Source organism: Haliaeetus albicilla, chromosome 15 (assembly GCF_947461875.1).
Source record: "Haliaeetus albicilla chromosome 15, bHalAlb1.1, whole genome shotgun sequence".
In the NCBI taxonomy this organism is placed as follows: Eukaryota; Metazoa; Chordata; class Aves; order Accipitriformes; family Accipitridae; genus Haliaeetus; species Haliaeetus albicilla.
In genome coordinates, this window is record NC_091497.1 from 35,561,420 (window position 1) to 35,576,391 (window position 14,972).

The 14,972-nt window shown below is 50.5% G+C and overlaps 1 protein-coding gene across 3 annotated transcripts in view; it reads left to right on the forward strand.

Annotated features, from left to right (window-relative positions):
- Window positions 1-5,784: 5,784 nt before the first annotated feature.
- LHFPL6 (LHFPL tetraspan subfamily member 6) overlaps window positions 5,785-14,972 on the forward strand; it is a 155,979-nt gene continuing 146,791 nt past the window's right edge. For 2 of the 3 annotated variants that reach the window (XM_069802797.1, XM_069802796.1), the window contains exons 1-2: window positions 5,785-6,127; window positions 8,600-9,159. In XM_069802797.1, coding sequence (XP_069658898.1) covers window positions 8,775-9,159 — 385 coding nt within the window. In that variant the 5' untranslated portion in view covers window positions 5,785-6,127; window positions 8,600-8,774. The remainder of the gene's footprint in view (window positions 6,128-8,599; window positions 9,160-14,972) is intronic. The other variant, XM_069802794.1, reaches the window with a different exon arrangement.

The window sequence follows — 14,972 nt, forward strand, 5'->3', positions numbered from 1 at the left end:
TGCAGTCCAATCTGGGTCTCAGGTACTCCCTGCCGCAGTATTTTTAATATGTGGAGGTATAGGTATATATGTATAATACATAAATGCATACCCATGTAGGTATATGAATGCTAGATATGTACTGGATTTCCTATGGACAAGCCTTTTAGAGAGCTTTAAAAAAATGAGCTTGGTTCTTCCCCTACTGAGAACATGTTTCAGATAGACCGGGAAGTGGGTACTGTTTGGGTTTCAGCTAACAAGAGTTGGCATTACAGTTTTTCCATGAATGAATCTGTGAGTTATTTCAGAGGTTCCAGCTTCAAGGAGTGCCTGAGATCTGTACAAACCTCAGGGTATGATGGGGAGGAAATGAGCTTCCACTTGTAAAATGAATTGGCCTTTGTCCCCAACAAGAGGATTTTCAGCTTTCCCTTCTAAAAACCCCAGAAATCATTAGCCTCATCCTTGGGAATGTGATCAGATACGGTGACCTAGATGCAAACGATTGCTAGAGCTCCGGGAGAGGCAGCTCAGCTCCAGTTCTGCAGCAAAAGGCTGGGGGGAGGAACACGACAGTGCCTTGCATCCCATTCACAGATACACAAGGTTTACGCAATCTGTGCCGCTAAAGTCAACATTGCATGTTCTGCAAATGCACCTCATGAACCTCAAGATAGCGGCACAGGGTGGTTACGAATCACACAAGTTTTGCGGAGAACAGAAGCAAGCTCCACTCTCCGCCCCCGCTTCTCACATACGCGCCCTTCTCCCTCTGCAGCCCGCATCAAATGCTTCAGGGGGGGCAAGGACTAAACCTGTCCCTGCTCCCCTCCGCCACAGTGTGCCCCCACCGCCATGCCAGCCATCCTCACCACCGAGCAGCACAGAGCTCCGCTCCCCCTCCGCCGCGCCGAGCACACCACGGGCCTGCCGCCTCTCTGACCACCTGGAACTCGCACGCTTCTGGCCCCAATTTTAAAACGTGACTCTCAGCTGAAAGCCGGTCCCCAACTGAGGCTTTAAATCAAAAAGAAAAGTCTTCTTACTGTTGCATGCGTTGTTCAACAATCTTGTTTCTCCAAACAGGCACGCCACGAAGTGCAAGAAAACACCCTGGCAAGGCCTGCTCTTTGTACATTCCCTACATCTTTCTTTAACAGCATCTAGGGAAGATAGATGTTCCCCTGGTAAAAAAGATGCCACAATTAAATTATTTGCATTGGGGTCTACATGCACAGAAAACACTCTGCCAGTAGGCGAGCATTTCTTAATGGGAAATTCCTCGTTCATCATCCAGATGTTCCTTATTTTTCGAAGTCCACTTGGGAACAGTGGAAATTTAGCATGGAAATCATCCACATGTTTTTCCTGAGTTTGTGCAGGACTAAGCCAGCTTCCTGTCAAAGGAGGACAGGTCTGGGACCTGTCATCCCCGAGCTCCATCACCTTGGCAGCGTTTGCGAGGGCAGAGCAGGCATTCCTCCCTTCAGCCGTGGGGCTGGTGCAGAACAAACCTCTCCGGCCTCTCCCACAGCCACCAGGCTTGTCAACAACAGGACACAAAAGAGACAATCAGTAGCTTGATTTGCTGTGGCTGCTATTTTAGAGCCTTGCAAAATGCAGGCTACCTGGTGGCTTTTATGTAATAGATGATAAGTAATAACTTTGTAAAGATGAAACAACATAAGGACAGTTTATGGCAAATAAGAAAGGATGCTTCCCTTTTTTGTTTTACATTTACGTGTTATTTGTATGTGCATCCAGAGATTGAAAGACTGATGTTAGCAACAACAGCATTCTATCTAGTAAGACAACTGTCCTTCAGAAATGTGTTCTGTTCATGAACTGCCAGTAATAGGATTTATAAAGTTTCCTACCATGAGAACCAGCATAAAAATAAGTACTAATCATAATATAGTACTGGAGTGGAAGTGGAGAGAGGATCTTTTGTTTAGGGCTGTTTTTAGGCCAGGATTCAGGTTTAGATGTGACAGCCCAAAATCTCAGGAGTCTAGCTCCACCCACAGTAGAAAACATGCAATGTGTTTGACTTGGAAGAGACACCCCGTGGATGTGTTAGGATCTAGTGACTTGAATTGGTTTTCTTACCTTCCTCTGAGAAATTTGAGGGTGTTAGACTTGGGGTTCTCTTTTTATGCCTGTTTAGTTGACATTTTTTCCCAGCTGCTGGGGATTGGACATAATTTCAGGCAAGTATATTAATTATCAGATGATTTCCCTAACAGTACTTGTCTGTTTGGTTGTTAGTGACTGTATTTGAATAATTGGGTTGACTTTCTGTTGCTCCCAGTACATAACCTCAAGTCTATTGTTGTGCCTACACCTTTCTTTTTCATTAAAAATCAAGTACAGACATGACCTGAAGATCCAGTTTTGTAAGATGCTCGGAACCATGTCGGCATGATCACTCTCCTGCAGACCACACAAGAGAAAACCAGATGGTGGCCTGCAAGATAAAAACGCCTTGTTTCTTTTTCTTGTCAAAGACTTAAGAATGAGATGGAGGTTCGCTAGCTGCTTCATTTTCCTCGGGGTTCAGGAATATATGTACTCCCCTATGGCATTTTATATGACAATGGATTGTCTTACAGGATACGCTGTAATGAAAGAGTCTGTGACCAAGCCTGTGATGTGTATATTAGCTGGGATTGATTTAGGTACAGTGATAGGATTTTCTCTCTTTTCTCTGCTGTGCTGATTAGCTCCATTGAGTCTGTAGGGCCCCAGCTGTAACAGCAGCTTAATCAATGGATCGGGGAGAAGAGAAATGGTAAAATCTATAAGCATATTTTCCCATCTCCCTGCTAGGGTAGTTTTCTTGGCAGCGTATTTGTGAGTGTTTGATCCAGTCTGACTTCCAGTGGTTCCAGCAGTGGGGAATCCGCGGCCCAGGTTCCCTCAACCAACTCTGAAGCTTTCTCAAAAGCAGATTCTCTTAAATTTCAAAACACCAGAACCAATTTTAAAACCAGCTGCTATTTCAGTATAGACAAGACCCTGGGGATCACAACTTTTGTTATCGCTTTGCTCTGAGGAAGTCTCTCTGCTTTTGTGGTTACAAGAGAGACTGCGGATCCTGAAGCACCATGTAATAACTCCCTTTTTCTTTCAGACAGGTTAGATGTGGATTGAAATATTTCAGCTAACTTTCCCAGTAAAAATACTTCTAAGCACAATGTTCCCTGAAAGGGGCAGCAAATGTTGATACAGTTGAAACATGTTGAGTTGTAAACACTAGGAAACAAACTGAATAAGAATTTGGATGTTAACTTATACACACAATGTGTTTAATTTGTTTCTAATCAAAACAAAACTTCTCTGACAGAAAATGGATTGTGAAATAAAGCTTATTTCCCTACGAGTGACTAAGTAAGTCATGCATCCAGCTTGCAGGGGCATTCAGAGACAGTTGGCAAGATAAGATGCTTCAGGAGAGATGCAGAATTCAGCATACAGTTTACATGAGGGAATGCAGAATGGCAGCAGCTCAGGGAGTGAATGTAAAGGCCATATAAGGGAAGTAAATGAACTGCTGTAGAGATGCCATCAGCAAAGCAAACACTGACTTGGGGACCTTGGCATATACCACGGAAGAGATAAATTGCATGAATAAATGCATACTTGTTTGCTTCTCCCTAGGTTTACAAAGCCAGTTTTAACTGAGAAACTGTCTACATGTGTGAAACAGAAGTTTTCCACAGTCATTTTAATGCCAAGCAATTTCTACCCATGCCTCATCCCAACACATGCCTAATTTAGACACATTTATCACAGTTTCATTATAACTATGAGTCCCTTGGCTAAGGAAAGAGTGTCAGACCGGGTCTTTAAACAATTGTAGATTTAGTAACAGTACTCAATTCTTCTCTTTTTTTACGCCAAGAGCACAGTTCAAATGTCACAATGTTACCTTAGTATCCCTGTCATTTCAGGTGTTGGTAAAATGAATAGCAGGAGGCAAAACACCTGACTGAGCCAAGTGAAGGCATGACAGCGGTAAATGAAGAGTGTCTACACTCATCAAGAAGTGCACAGCTTCTTGCAGAAGTGGACACCTGAGAGCTGGTGCGCTCTTGGGGGCGGAGGCTTGGCACCAGGCAGAAAGGTGATTTGAGGGGAGGGTGCTAGAATGGTATGCTGCAGAGCAGGCTCCAGCTCTCAGCCTTGGGAAAGTCACACCAGCTCCCTTTCCATCAGCCAGCCCGTGGGCACCTCCACATTCACGTTTTGGTGTGGATCAAGGGCAAGCTTTTGGAGCGTGATCTCCAGATCATCCTCAGCACGTTTTGTTTTACCCAGCAGTGGTGAGTACACAAAGCAGGTGAAGATGGGACTAAAGCAGAAGACGGACACCAGGAGTGCATCTGCTGCTTTCCGAGTGCTCATGGGACCCTCAGTCCATAGGCCCAGGCTGGAGTGAATCTGCAGAAAAACCTATGGAAAAGTGTGAACATCATTCAGGTCCTGAGCACCAACTGATCAGATCAGATTGATCCGCATTACTTGCTAGTATAGATGTATACTAGGTGGATGTAGCCTCGAAGGTAGTCAGGGGGGCACAGCTGGTTTGGGGGTATGCCTCCATTGTCTTCCTTGTGAAGCACATTATTGCATACACTCTAGCACTCAGCCTATATTTAACCTACTTCTTCGACTTGAAGCACTTTTCCTTAAAGAATGCACTTGAAATGTTAGGATGGAAAACTCGATCTTGCTAGATACTTTCCAATCCATTTTTTATCCCTTGAGAAAACAGGCATTTTCAGTAGCGTTCTGATTTTAAAACTTTGCATTATGGGGAAAAAATGGAAAGTCTTATTTAAAAATCCAATAAGGTGGCTTTGTAATTTAATTCTGAACATGACTGTTGTTACTATTAAGTGGTGTAAACACAGACTGAGTGCAATAAACCTCACTTCCATTTAGCTTTAATAATATTAATGATCAGTACTTAAATCTCATGCCATGTTCCAGGACTGTAAAAGAAACATTACCGAAGAGATTTTGCATGTCTGGTGCTGACATAATTTAAACCTGGCATAAAATTGTCTTCTGTCTGAAGGAATTTATTCAAGCTGCAGGGCGGAGAGGAAAAAGCAGAATAGGAAATTTCTCGTCTCCCAGCGGCTGTGTGTGCACCATCCCTCCTTGCCCCCACAAGGCAACCCCTCCCCAAAACTTTCCCGCTGAAGACACTCTGGGAAAGGACTGGAGCTCCCGTCTCTCCGCTTGACCTAACCCAGCCGGGGTGAGCTGCTTGGTACTCTGGTCACATTGACTCTCGCTGTAGACCAGCTCCCGAACTGGTGCGATCAAAATGCTGGATCAGCAGCTCGCACGCAGACACAGACACAGACACACTTATCGCAGGCACACCATCAGGAGATTAGCCAGTATTTTCCCATGTAAGGGCTCACTCCGTCCCCCTTCCCTTCTAACTCTCCTTCCCCGCCGGCTTTTCCCCCCTCTCCTGCCCTTGCCTCCCCTCCGTCCCCGGCTCCACCGCCCCACGCACCCCGCAGGCAGCCGCCGAGCCGCGGCGGGCGGGCGGAGCGGAGCCGAGCCCGGCGGCGCCGCCGCAGCGCTCCCCGGGCGGGCTCGAGGAGCCGGGCCCCACCGCCCCGGGCCCCACCGCCCCGGGCCCCGGGAGCCGAGACCCACCGCCCCGGGCCCCGGCCCCCGGGAGCCGGGAGCCGGGACCCCCGCCCCGCCCCCGGCGGGCCCGGGGAGGCGCCCCTCTGCCCCCGTCCGCCGCTCCCCCGCCCCCCCGCCGCCGCCGCCCGGCCCCTCGCCCCCGGCCCTCTCCGCGGCCCCGCAACTACGCCGTCCGCGGCGGGTCCCGCCCGGGGAGGCGGCGGCGGGGGAAGGGGGAGGAGAGGCGGCGGAGTGCATTGCCTCCCGAGGAGTCAAACGGGGAGGGGAGAGAGGAACGTGCGGAGGAAGGGAGGGAAGGACGGGCCGGGCTGGGGAGGGTCCCGGTCCCGGTCCCGCCCGCCTCGGAGCGCCCGCGTCGCCGCCGCGCCGGGACCGCGGGGAGAGTCGCTTGGGGCGGCCGCCACCCGCCGGCCCCGCGCCCATGTGCTCCCGGCAGCCGCGGCGGGCAGCCCCCGCGCCCGGCGTGACAGTAAGTAGCCCTTCGCCTCCCCGGCACCTTGCCCGGGCCCATCCCGGCACCCCCCCGGAGCCCTCGTCCCTCCTGCTCCTCCCTGACCCCGGCCCTCCCGCACTCCCCGCGCGGCTGCATCCCCTATTCCCCCCCACCCGGACCCCCTTCCTCTCCCGGACCCCCGCCCTTCCGCACTCCCTGTACGCTGCATCCCCTGCGCTACTCCGGATCCCCCAGCCCGCAGAACCTCCTTCCCCTTCCCGACCCCTACCCACCCTGCACGGCCACATCCCCTGCACCCCCGGACCCTCTTCCCCTCCCGGATTCCCTTCCCCGCTCCGACACCCTGCCCGGCCGCATCTCTTGCCCGTTCCACTGGAACCTCCGGACTCCCTTCCCCTCCCGGATCCCCAGCCCTCCCATCCCCGTGCCTTCCCGCATCCTACCCCTCCCGGGCCCCCGTCCTTCCCGGATCTCCCTGCCACCCCGGACCGCTCTCCCTTCCCGGCCCCCCTGTCTTCCCGGCTCTCCGTCCTCCTGCCTCCGCCCCCCCCCCCCCCCCCCCCGGATCCCCTGCCCTCCCGGCGCCTCTGCCTTTCTAGCCCTTCCCCGCCCGCATCCCCCCTTTCCCTCCCGGACCCCATTCCCCTCCGAGCCTGCTCCTCCCGGCCCCCCTGTCCTGCCAGCCCCCGCCCCTCCCGGACCCCCTGCACCCCCGCCCGCCTCTCCCCGCTCCCCCTCGCACCCCACCGGCCCCGCGGGCGCCCTCTCTCCCCGCAGCCTTCCCCTCGCACCACCCCGGCCAGTTTTGGTTCCCGGCCGCCGCCTTCCCTCGGGGGGAGCCGGATCTCCTCGCCGCCCCCTCCTACCCCCGGAGCGGGGGAGCGGGGTTTCGGGGCCGGAGGGGCGAGTCCGCTTCCCCGGAGAGCACCCCGGCTTTGCTGGGGAGGCAAAGCTGCTGCCCGGCCCGAGCCGGCGCGTTTGCGGGGTCCTACCCCTGGAAGCCTCCATGTTGTCCCCCATTTCCAGCCGTACCTCCTCCCCCGATTCAGGGAATGATCTTCCCCCAAGTGCCGTGACCCACTTTGCCTCAGACTTTTGGTGCCAGGCCAAGACCCAGGCAGATCCTTCTCCAGAAGATGCATCTGGAGGGATGGAGGCACACTGTGCCCCTCTCCCAAGTTTTTCTCCCCAGGGCTTTGGTGTTTTGCAGGTTGAAAGGCATTTCAGCGGACAGGCTACAAGTAGATAGGTGTATACTCCTTAAGTAGTGGCATAGGCCTTTTTCAGCATTATAGAAGAGACTTCTTTTTCTTAGTGTTTTAAAAGTAAACAAAACTTCTGTGTGGTGCACATGCTTAATTTCACTTACAGACTCTCTCTCTACATTCCCTCCTTGTGCTGAAGTAGTTTTAATTTTATTGCCTCTACATGAATTGGATTCACTGATTGGCGTCTAATCATGCTTAGAAAGAAAAGCCCCTGTAAATAGCTATCGGAATTAATTTGGCAGCAACTGTGAAAAATGATCATGAATTTACAAATGCAGCTGGAGTAATGATCCAGTGTGGATTTAACAAGAAATACACCCCCAGCCTCTGGGAAGCAGCGTGTGGGTTTCTATGACAGTCAAACGCACTTGGTCACACTGGTACTGAGCTTAGAGGCTGGGAGTTGTCTGAGAAGGATGCAGAGGGGTTAAGGCTCCTGGGTTTGAGCTGGGAAGAGGCAAAGAAGAGAAGGAGCTGGGCTGAGAGCGAGCAGGAATACTGAGACTCCTGTTTTAATCATGTGCTGCTTGAGGTTGTGTGGGAGTGAATCCGAAAGATGTGGGAACGTCTTCATCAGCAACAGCCCACCTGGAGTTGGGGCTTCTGGCACTTCTGAGCATCAAGTGATAAAAGGCTCCTTTTGTGCAGGGATGCCAACAACTTAAGGGAGTGCTGGAAAACATGCCACCTCGTAACACTTCTCTTGGGGGGTGTTAATGAGGCTTACCTCTGCCACAAGGGTCCGATCTTGAAAAGCCTTGGGCACCGCGAGTGGTTTTGTACTGAAGCTGCGGGGCCATGTATAACGTGGAGTACATTCTCCGGGCGTTGCAAGACGAAGGGCCGACTAGCTAAGGATAAACAAGACCTTGCCTTTTTTCTCCATTGGTACAGGAGACATCAAGATGTACGGTGGAGAAAAGTGAGTAGGCAAGTACACGGGGAGCCCCTGAAGGTGGCTGCAGAGCATTCCTGGATGCGCACAGCAGCCTGTGCCGGCTGGCTGCCTCCCACCACCGCCGTCCCACCGACCCTGGCAGCTGGTATCGCTGACAGCAATTCTGGCGGCTGCTTGCAAGGATGGGACAGAAAAGTGACATGTCTTAATGAAAAGTCCTGTAGGAAGGAAAAGCACTCTGGCAGATAAACATTTTTTTATAATGTCAGTATTACTGAACTTGTATCTTTCTCCTTTTTTTGTGTGTTGCTACTTTATTAGGGATCTTTGACTTCATGATGGGAGGAAACATCCCCCTGGCTGTCAGGATCCGAGCTTCTCCCAGCGCGAGGATTTGTCAAGGCTGAGAGACTCTGGATTATCCATAAACCTTCTCTAAAATACACAGCTGCTTTTCCGTCTCCCCATCGTGAGGGGTCCTGGAGCAGATACAAAGATGGCCTCCAGCCTCACCTGTGCCGGTGTCGTCTGGGCCTTCCTCTCCTTCCTCTGCGCCGCTGCCTCCTGTGTGGGCTTCTTCATGCCCTACTGGCTCTTGGGGTCTCAGCTGGAGAAGTCGGTTTCCTTCGGCACTTTCCGGAGGTGTTCCTACCCAGTCCGGGACGAGAGCCGCCAGACGACGGTGATGGTGGAGCAGTGTGGCCGCTATGCCTCCTTCCAGGCCATCCCGAGCGCCGAGTGGAGGATCTGCACGGTGGTGACGGGCCTGGGCTGTGGGCTGCTCCTCTTGGTGGCCCTGACAGCGCTCATGGGCTGCTGTGTGTCCGAGCTCATCTCCAGGACTGTGGGCAGGGTGGCAGGAGGCATCCAGTTCCTGGGGGGTAAGTGCTCATGCTGGGAGGGGATGGGGGCATTCAGGCTGTCGATTTACATGTGCGGAGACTCCCCTGGTGTGTTGGGATGAGGAGGGGATGAGTCAAACTTTCTGCTAGCACGGGAGACCGCTTGGCTCCCTTGACGGTTGAGCTGGTTGTCTGGACGCCTGAAAGTGGTCCAGAGATGCAGCCGCCTGTGGTCCCTCTCTTGTGCTTAAGTCCCGTCCCAGTTGTTGTGCAGCCTTTGGGAGCTGCATAGCAAGTCGACTTCTGCGGGCCAGTGTCTTTGCAGCGGTTTTGTGGGCTGAAGTTTCCAGCAGAGCTCAGCTGGGATGGAGGTACTTGGGGAAGCGTGGGGGCTGCAGAGCCCTGTGGAGCATCGCGGTTTTGCATAGGAGAGGCCGTGTTATGTGGGAACAACCTCTCTTCCTTCTCCCTCCTACCCCCATCACTGGCACAGCTCCCTCCACCTCTGCTCTCTGCAGCTGCATGGATCTGGCAACAAGTCTGTGGCCCAGGTTTGAAGTGGGGATTGTTTATCCCTGGTGGAGGTGGCCCACCATCTCCCAGGAGGAGCCCCGCTGGGCTGTCTGACCCACACTGCCCACTGATGGTGCCGCAGGTTTGTTGAGTCCACGGGCCAGACAGCGTGTGGGAGAATTACCACCACTCCTTTTTTTAGCTTGTAATTGTATGGAGGATTTATAATTGTGGAGTATTTGAAGGGTATGAGACAAGAAACAGGATCCTCAAGCGTGTTTTTTATAGGGCAGTTTTCCCAGTAAATCGTCACTCTCTCATCATCAGTGACACATGGCTCAGTGGCACTGTCTTTCGCCTGCTGCACGCCCGCCCCAGTAAGGGGATGTGTTTCCCCAAGCTTTCGGTGCCAGGCCAGCGCAGGCACCAGCGTTTCGGGTGTCCTGCAGCGTCCAGTCCCAGTCAGGTGCCCCGGCTCATGCCCCAGTGGAGCAGGCTGCAGTGGGACCCCCACCTCTCCCCTCTCCAAACAGAGACTTGCCCCGCAAGGGCAGTCTGGATACATCACAAGTCTGCAGCCTAAGGAAGCACAAGACAAAAACTCCGCTACCGTCTAGCTTGAGGCAGACAACCGAAGCAAGGAAAGGGCCCTGTGCCAAGCCTCCATCCAGGCAATGCCAGTGTAGCTCCCTCCCGGCCGTGGGGAGCCCTGCCACCAGCTTTTTGAGTAGTTTCTGCACTTTAGAGCAAGCCGACCCCATCACATCGCCCTTCCCTCAGCTTTGCGACCCACAGGCATTCTTGTGTTTAATCTGGCTGACAATTCGAAAGTGCAGCAGCTGCTGGAGAGTTAACTCTTCTGCGAGCTTCAGCTTCGTGAAGACTGCTCTGTTATACAATTCCAGCTGGGCGGCCGGGGGGTGGAGGGTATTTTTGGTTTCGTGACACTCTGCAAGCCCGCTCGGTCTGGCTGCTTTCACTTAGAGCTGTCACAGGCTTGTGCTTTGACCACCCCCCTCTTTCCAACTGCTGGCTCGGCTCGACTGGTTTTAATTTGCCTTTGGCCCCTTTCTCGCGGCCGTGCTCCCCTGCCTGCCCACAGAGCAGGGCCAGCTGTGCCCGTGTCTGCTTACAGCCACCCCAGCAAAGGCAGCAGCTCCGGCGGTGGGCAGGTGGGCGGGGGATGCGGGAGGGACCCCACTCCCCATGACACTGGTGTGGGCTGAAGGAATGTGCCTTTCTCCGAGGTGGGATGGTGACTCCGGTGCAAGGAGGTGAGAATTCCCTTCAGACCACACCACGGCCTCCCCTGGAGGTTGTCCCAGCTGCTTGTCCCAGGCAGCGAGCATCCCATCCCGCCTGGAAGGGCCTGAGCAGGTAGTGCTTGTCCTCGGTAGGGGACAATTCAGAGAAATATAAACTTGTGATATGCAACGAAAATTGCCAACAACTTTGCTTACAGTTCAGAAATTAGTTACACAGCATGTCTAATTTTCCCCTCTACTGGCTTTTATGGTTGTCTCTCATTTCACTGCACACTGCTGGAAGTGTGTAAGAAATGAACAAAGTGAGAATCCGTTATTTCTTAACCTGCTGAAAACCCGACTGTGGGGACACAAGGGAGAGGCCAGGTGGTGACAGCCAATAATTTGGATGAACTGAAGGGACATATTAGGGTAAAGATCAGATCCTTACATGCTTAATCAGATCCTTACCTGCTATAAATCAGTATAGCTTCATTGTTTAAATGACATGACTACATTTATTCAGATGTCTAACTTAGGCACTATAATTATTAGGTTGTTTTATGTCAAGATAGCCACGAGCTGTTCACTTTATTTACTATCCGGGAATGTCAGCTCTTTGTTCCCTGTACCACAGTTGTAGGTTTAGTTATATACCATGATGTGTGCTTTGAATATGGCTCAGTGGCACTACAGTGACTGTCATTTTAATTGGCCTCCACTTGGAGATCTAACCAAATAAAACCCTGACAATTTTTTTTTTAAATGGGGAGAAGAACCCCCTCCTATCTTTATATGAAAAAAAAGCCTGGGGAAGTAAGCAGCTCACTGAGTGATGCTATTAATTCACCTTCCGTGTTAGGGCAAGGAGACGGCTAGGCGGTTTTACTTTCTTTTTGTGAGTCACCTGCCCCAACACCCCCCTGTGACTCCTTCTCCAGTGGTGGAGGGCAAATGTTGGAATAAACCATACTTCTCCTGAAGTGAGAAACCAGCATAAAGACATGCTCAGTGTAGCTAGTTTATTGCTTTAGTGGTGTTCCATTAGTCTAGGATCCAAGTAATTTTCTCAACATGATTTAAAAACATGGACTTGATGAGGAACTAAGCCAGCTGACAACAGAGTATTATGGGAGGTCCAGGAGTGGGTGAGATGTACAAGCTCCTGAAGCTGTGGTGAGCCAAACCACTAAGGTTCCTAAAACTAACTTAGTCCAACACTGGAAGCATTTTTACTGCTGTGAAGAGGTGGCAGAGAGGTTTGCTTACCAGAGGTTGTAAGCAAACAGCCCGATCCTCCTCTTCTAGCAGCGCGAAGGAGGAGTAACTCCAAGTAGGTCAGTGGAATAACACCTGTATAAAAGTACTGCAGCTTGCACTAGCTAAACAGTGCCAAAGTTTTACAGCTGGGATTTCCCCAAGTTGTATGTGGCAACTCATGGGAGTGAATTATTCATGAGTGCTTATACCATAAATCTGCTCTTCTCATAAAAATTGAGTGGCAGAACCTGCAAGAAACTGCAGATCCATGCAGAGTCAGAAGGGCTCTTTAGATATTGGTTGATCTTACATACGTGGTCTATATTTGCTATTTCAGATGATCCTGGCTACAGAGCATACATGTATTTTAAGATGACTCTGGGATAATACATGCCAAGTTTCTGTTCCTAGTAGGAAGATCGCATCATAGACTTTTCCTCCCATTCGCAGTTGCAGGAACTCCTTCCTTTCTCATACACGATCACGTGGCAGCTCTGTAGCCATTACAGCAATTGCTTACATGAAAAACCATGCTATTTTTAGCTTTTTGTAAGGAAATTTGGTGGTGGGCGACAAGAAGTAGCTAACAGCCCAAGGCCAGCCATTTCTGCAGTGGCTGTCAGTGGCCTGCAGTGCACTGCTGGCAAACTGCTGCTTCCGTGTCTCAGAACACGCTTCAGGGACGTTTCTGTTGGATTGCTTCAAAGAACTGACAACTGAGGTGAAAGTTATGCTGTCTGTAACCTCTTGAGGGCACAGTTATGTAGATGGATACCATCTTCACTGATAACAGTAAGTGCAGTTTTTCCAGCTGGTTCCCTTTGAATGTTTGGAAAACTGAGGCATATATAAGGTAGCTAGAACAGATTGCAGGGATGTATCTTTGACTGTAACTATTGAGGGCATGACAGCAGGAAGCGAAGTTTAACAAATCTCTGGCAAATTGGAGTCTGTAATTATTGATCTTCTTTTTGCTGCCCCGTGGCAAGTCAATTCCACTTTAACGGGGAGACTAGAAATTTGCAGGTAAGTAGCTCAGATATGACATACTAATTTGGTGAATTGTTTCACTCTCTGAATGCAGAGCAATGATTTTAAGAACATAGCAATAATTTTAAGAACATAATGAACTTAAAGGTTAGCCAATTTTATGAGAGGCAGTGGATCAAAAGACACAAGTATTGCAAGGATGGTCAATTTAAAGAGTGTTATGCTGGCAAGGTAAAGCATTTCATTAAAATGGTCAGTGTGCAGGAATTATAGATGAAAACTGCACTAGCTCAGAACTCCCTTTGGCTGCGTAGGACAGCTAAGCCAAGCTCAGAGGTGATAAATCCAAGGGAACAGAGCATGAAACAACCTGCCGACTTATACACCTCTGAACCTGACGCTTTGGCTCTGATTCTGAGTGGCATGTGAGAAGTGAGCCCTCTCCATGATTACAAGGTATCCATGCCATTTGTACTGTCATCTTTAGTACTGATCCCTCATTGATGGTACTCAAGCAAAGCACAAGTTTTGCTACTCCCTTCAGTAAATGAGTAAAGTTTTCAGCAGCACCTTCTTTTCCTCCCCTCATTTCTCTATCTTGTTTCCCTTGTGTCTCATGGGAGTGCTGCAACTCCTGAAATGATGGTCCTTGAACTGTTGGTTAGAAAATCTGGAGAGCTCTTGAAGAAGGGGGTGATGAAAGGAGCATTTGGTTATTTGAGAAAAAGGAGACACAGATCCTAACAACTTCTGATTTTGTCTCAGAAAAAAAATGTCGCCTTCTGAAAAAAGCTCTCAGCACCACATGAAATTGCTGCAGAATCCTTCTCCAAGTGTCCTATGCCAATAGCGGCCATAGTAGTTTCCATCACCCATAGGGTGCTCAGGACAAGTGTTTGCTGGGTGCAGAGGACAGAATAATAAGGTAGTGCTCCATCAAGATGAGGAGAAAGTTGAGTGTGGGGTGATGGCTCTGTGTTGTCTGTGATGAAATCTTAGAGAAAGCCTTTGAGATTTTGGGCTTGAGATTTTAAAGAGACAGATCGAAAGGACATCTGCAAGTTGTTAGCATATTAATGAGTGAATCTGACTTTGCAGGTGAGACGATCAAGGTCTAAAATGTAGAGGGCAAAGAAGGGAAGAGCACTAGGTCATAGCACTGTGGGACCATGTAGAGAAGCAGCTCTCCCTCGAAGGAGATGCTTGGGGAAACAGTTAAAAAAGTAAGAGGAGACTCTTGGGAGAGAGAGAGTCACTGAACCTAAGTCATGTTTCAAGAAACATGGCTGGCAGTCAAAGACAAGCTGTGGGTCAGGGACAATGAAGGCCATCTCAGTTCTGAGACTGCCTAAGAAAAAGTCATTAGGGGCTTTGGTGAGGGTAGTTCCAGTTGACTACAGGGACTAGAAACTCCCGGGAAAGGTTTGTGTGGAGCCAGAGGAAAAGAACTGCAGGCAGTGACCAGTAGCCATTATTTTGTCTGACAGCTGAAGTGAGACTCTCTGCTTTCTGCCTGGAAGACTATGGTCAGGATCATTTTCTGCCTATAGGGAGAAATTGTAACTGAGAAGAGCCTTGCTGCAGACAGGGAGGATCTGAGATGGTCAAGAGACTTCCAGGAAGGAAATGGTTACCCCAGACTCTTCTGCAGTTCTCCCAAGCCTATCTATCTCAACCATTTCCCCCATCTATACATATTCTTCCCACTCCTCCTGATATTTGTACCTGAAAAAAACCCAGGCATAAAAACATGCAAAAATGGCCTTTTCATTCTTTCATCCTCTTTAGCCTAAAAATATTTTTCAAAAGGCTAACTTTTGGGGAGAGGCTGGGGAGGGGCATCTG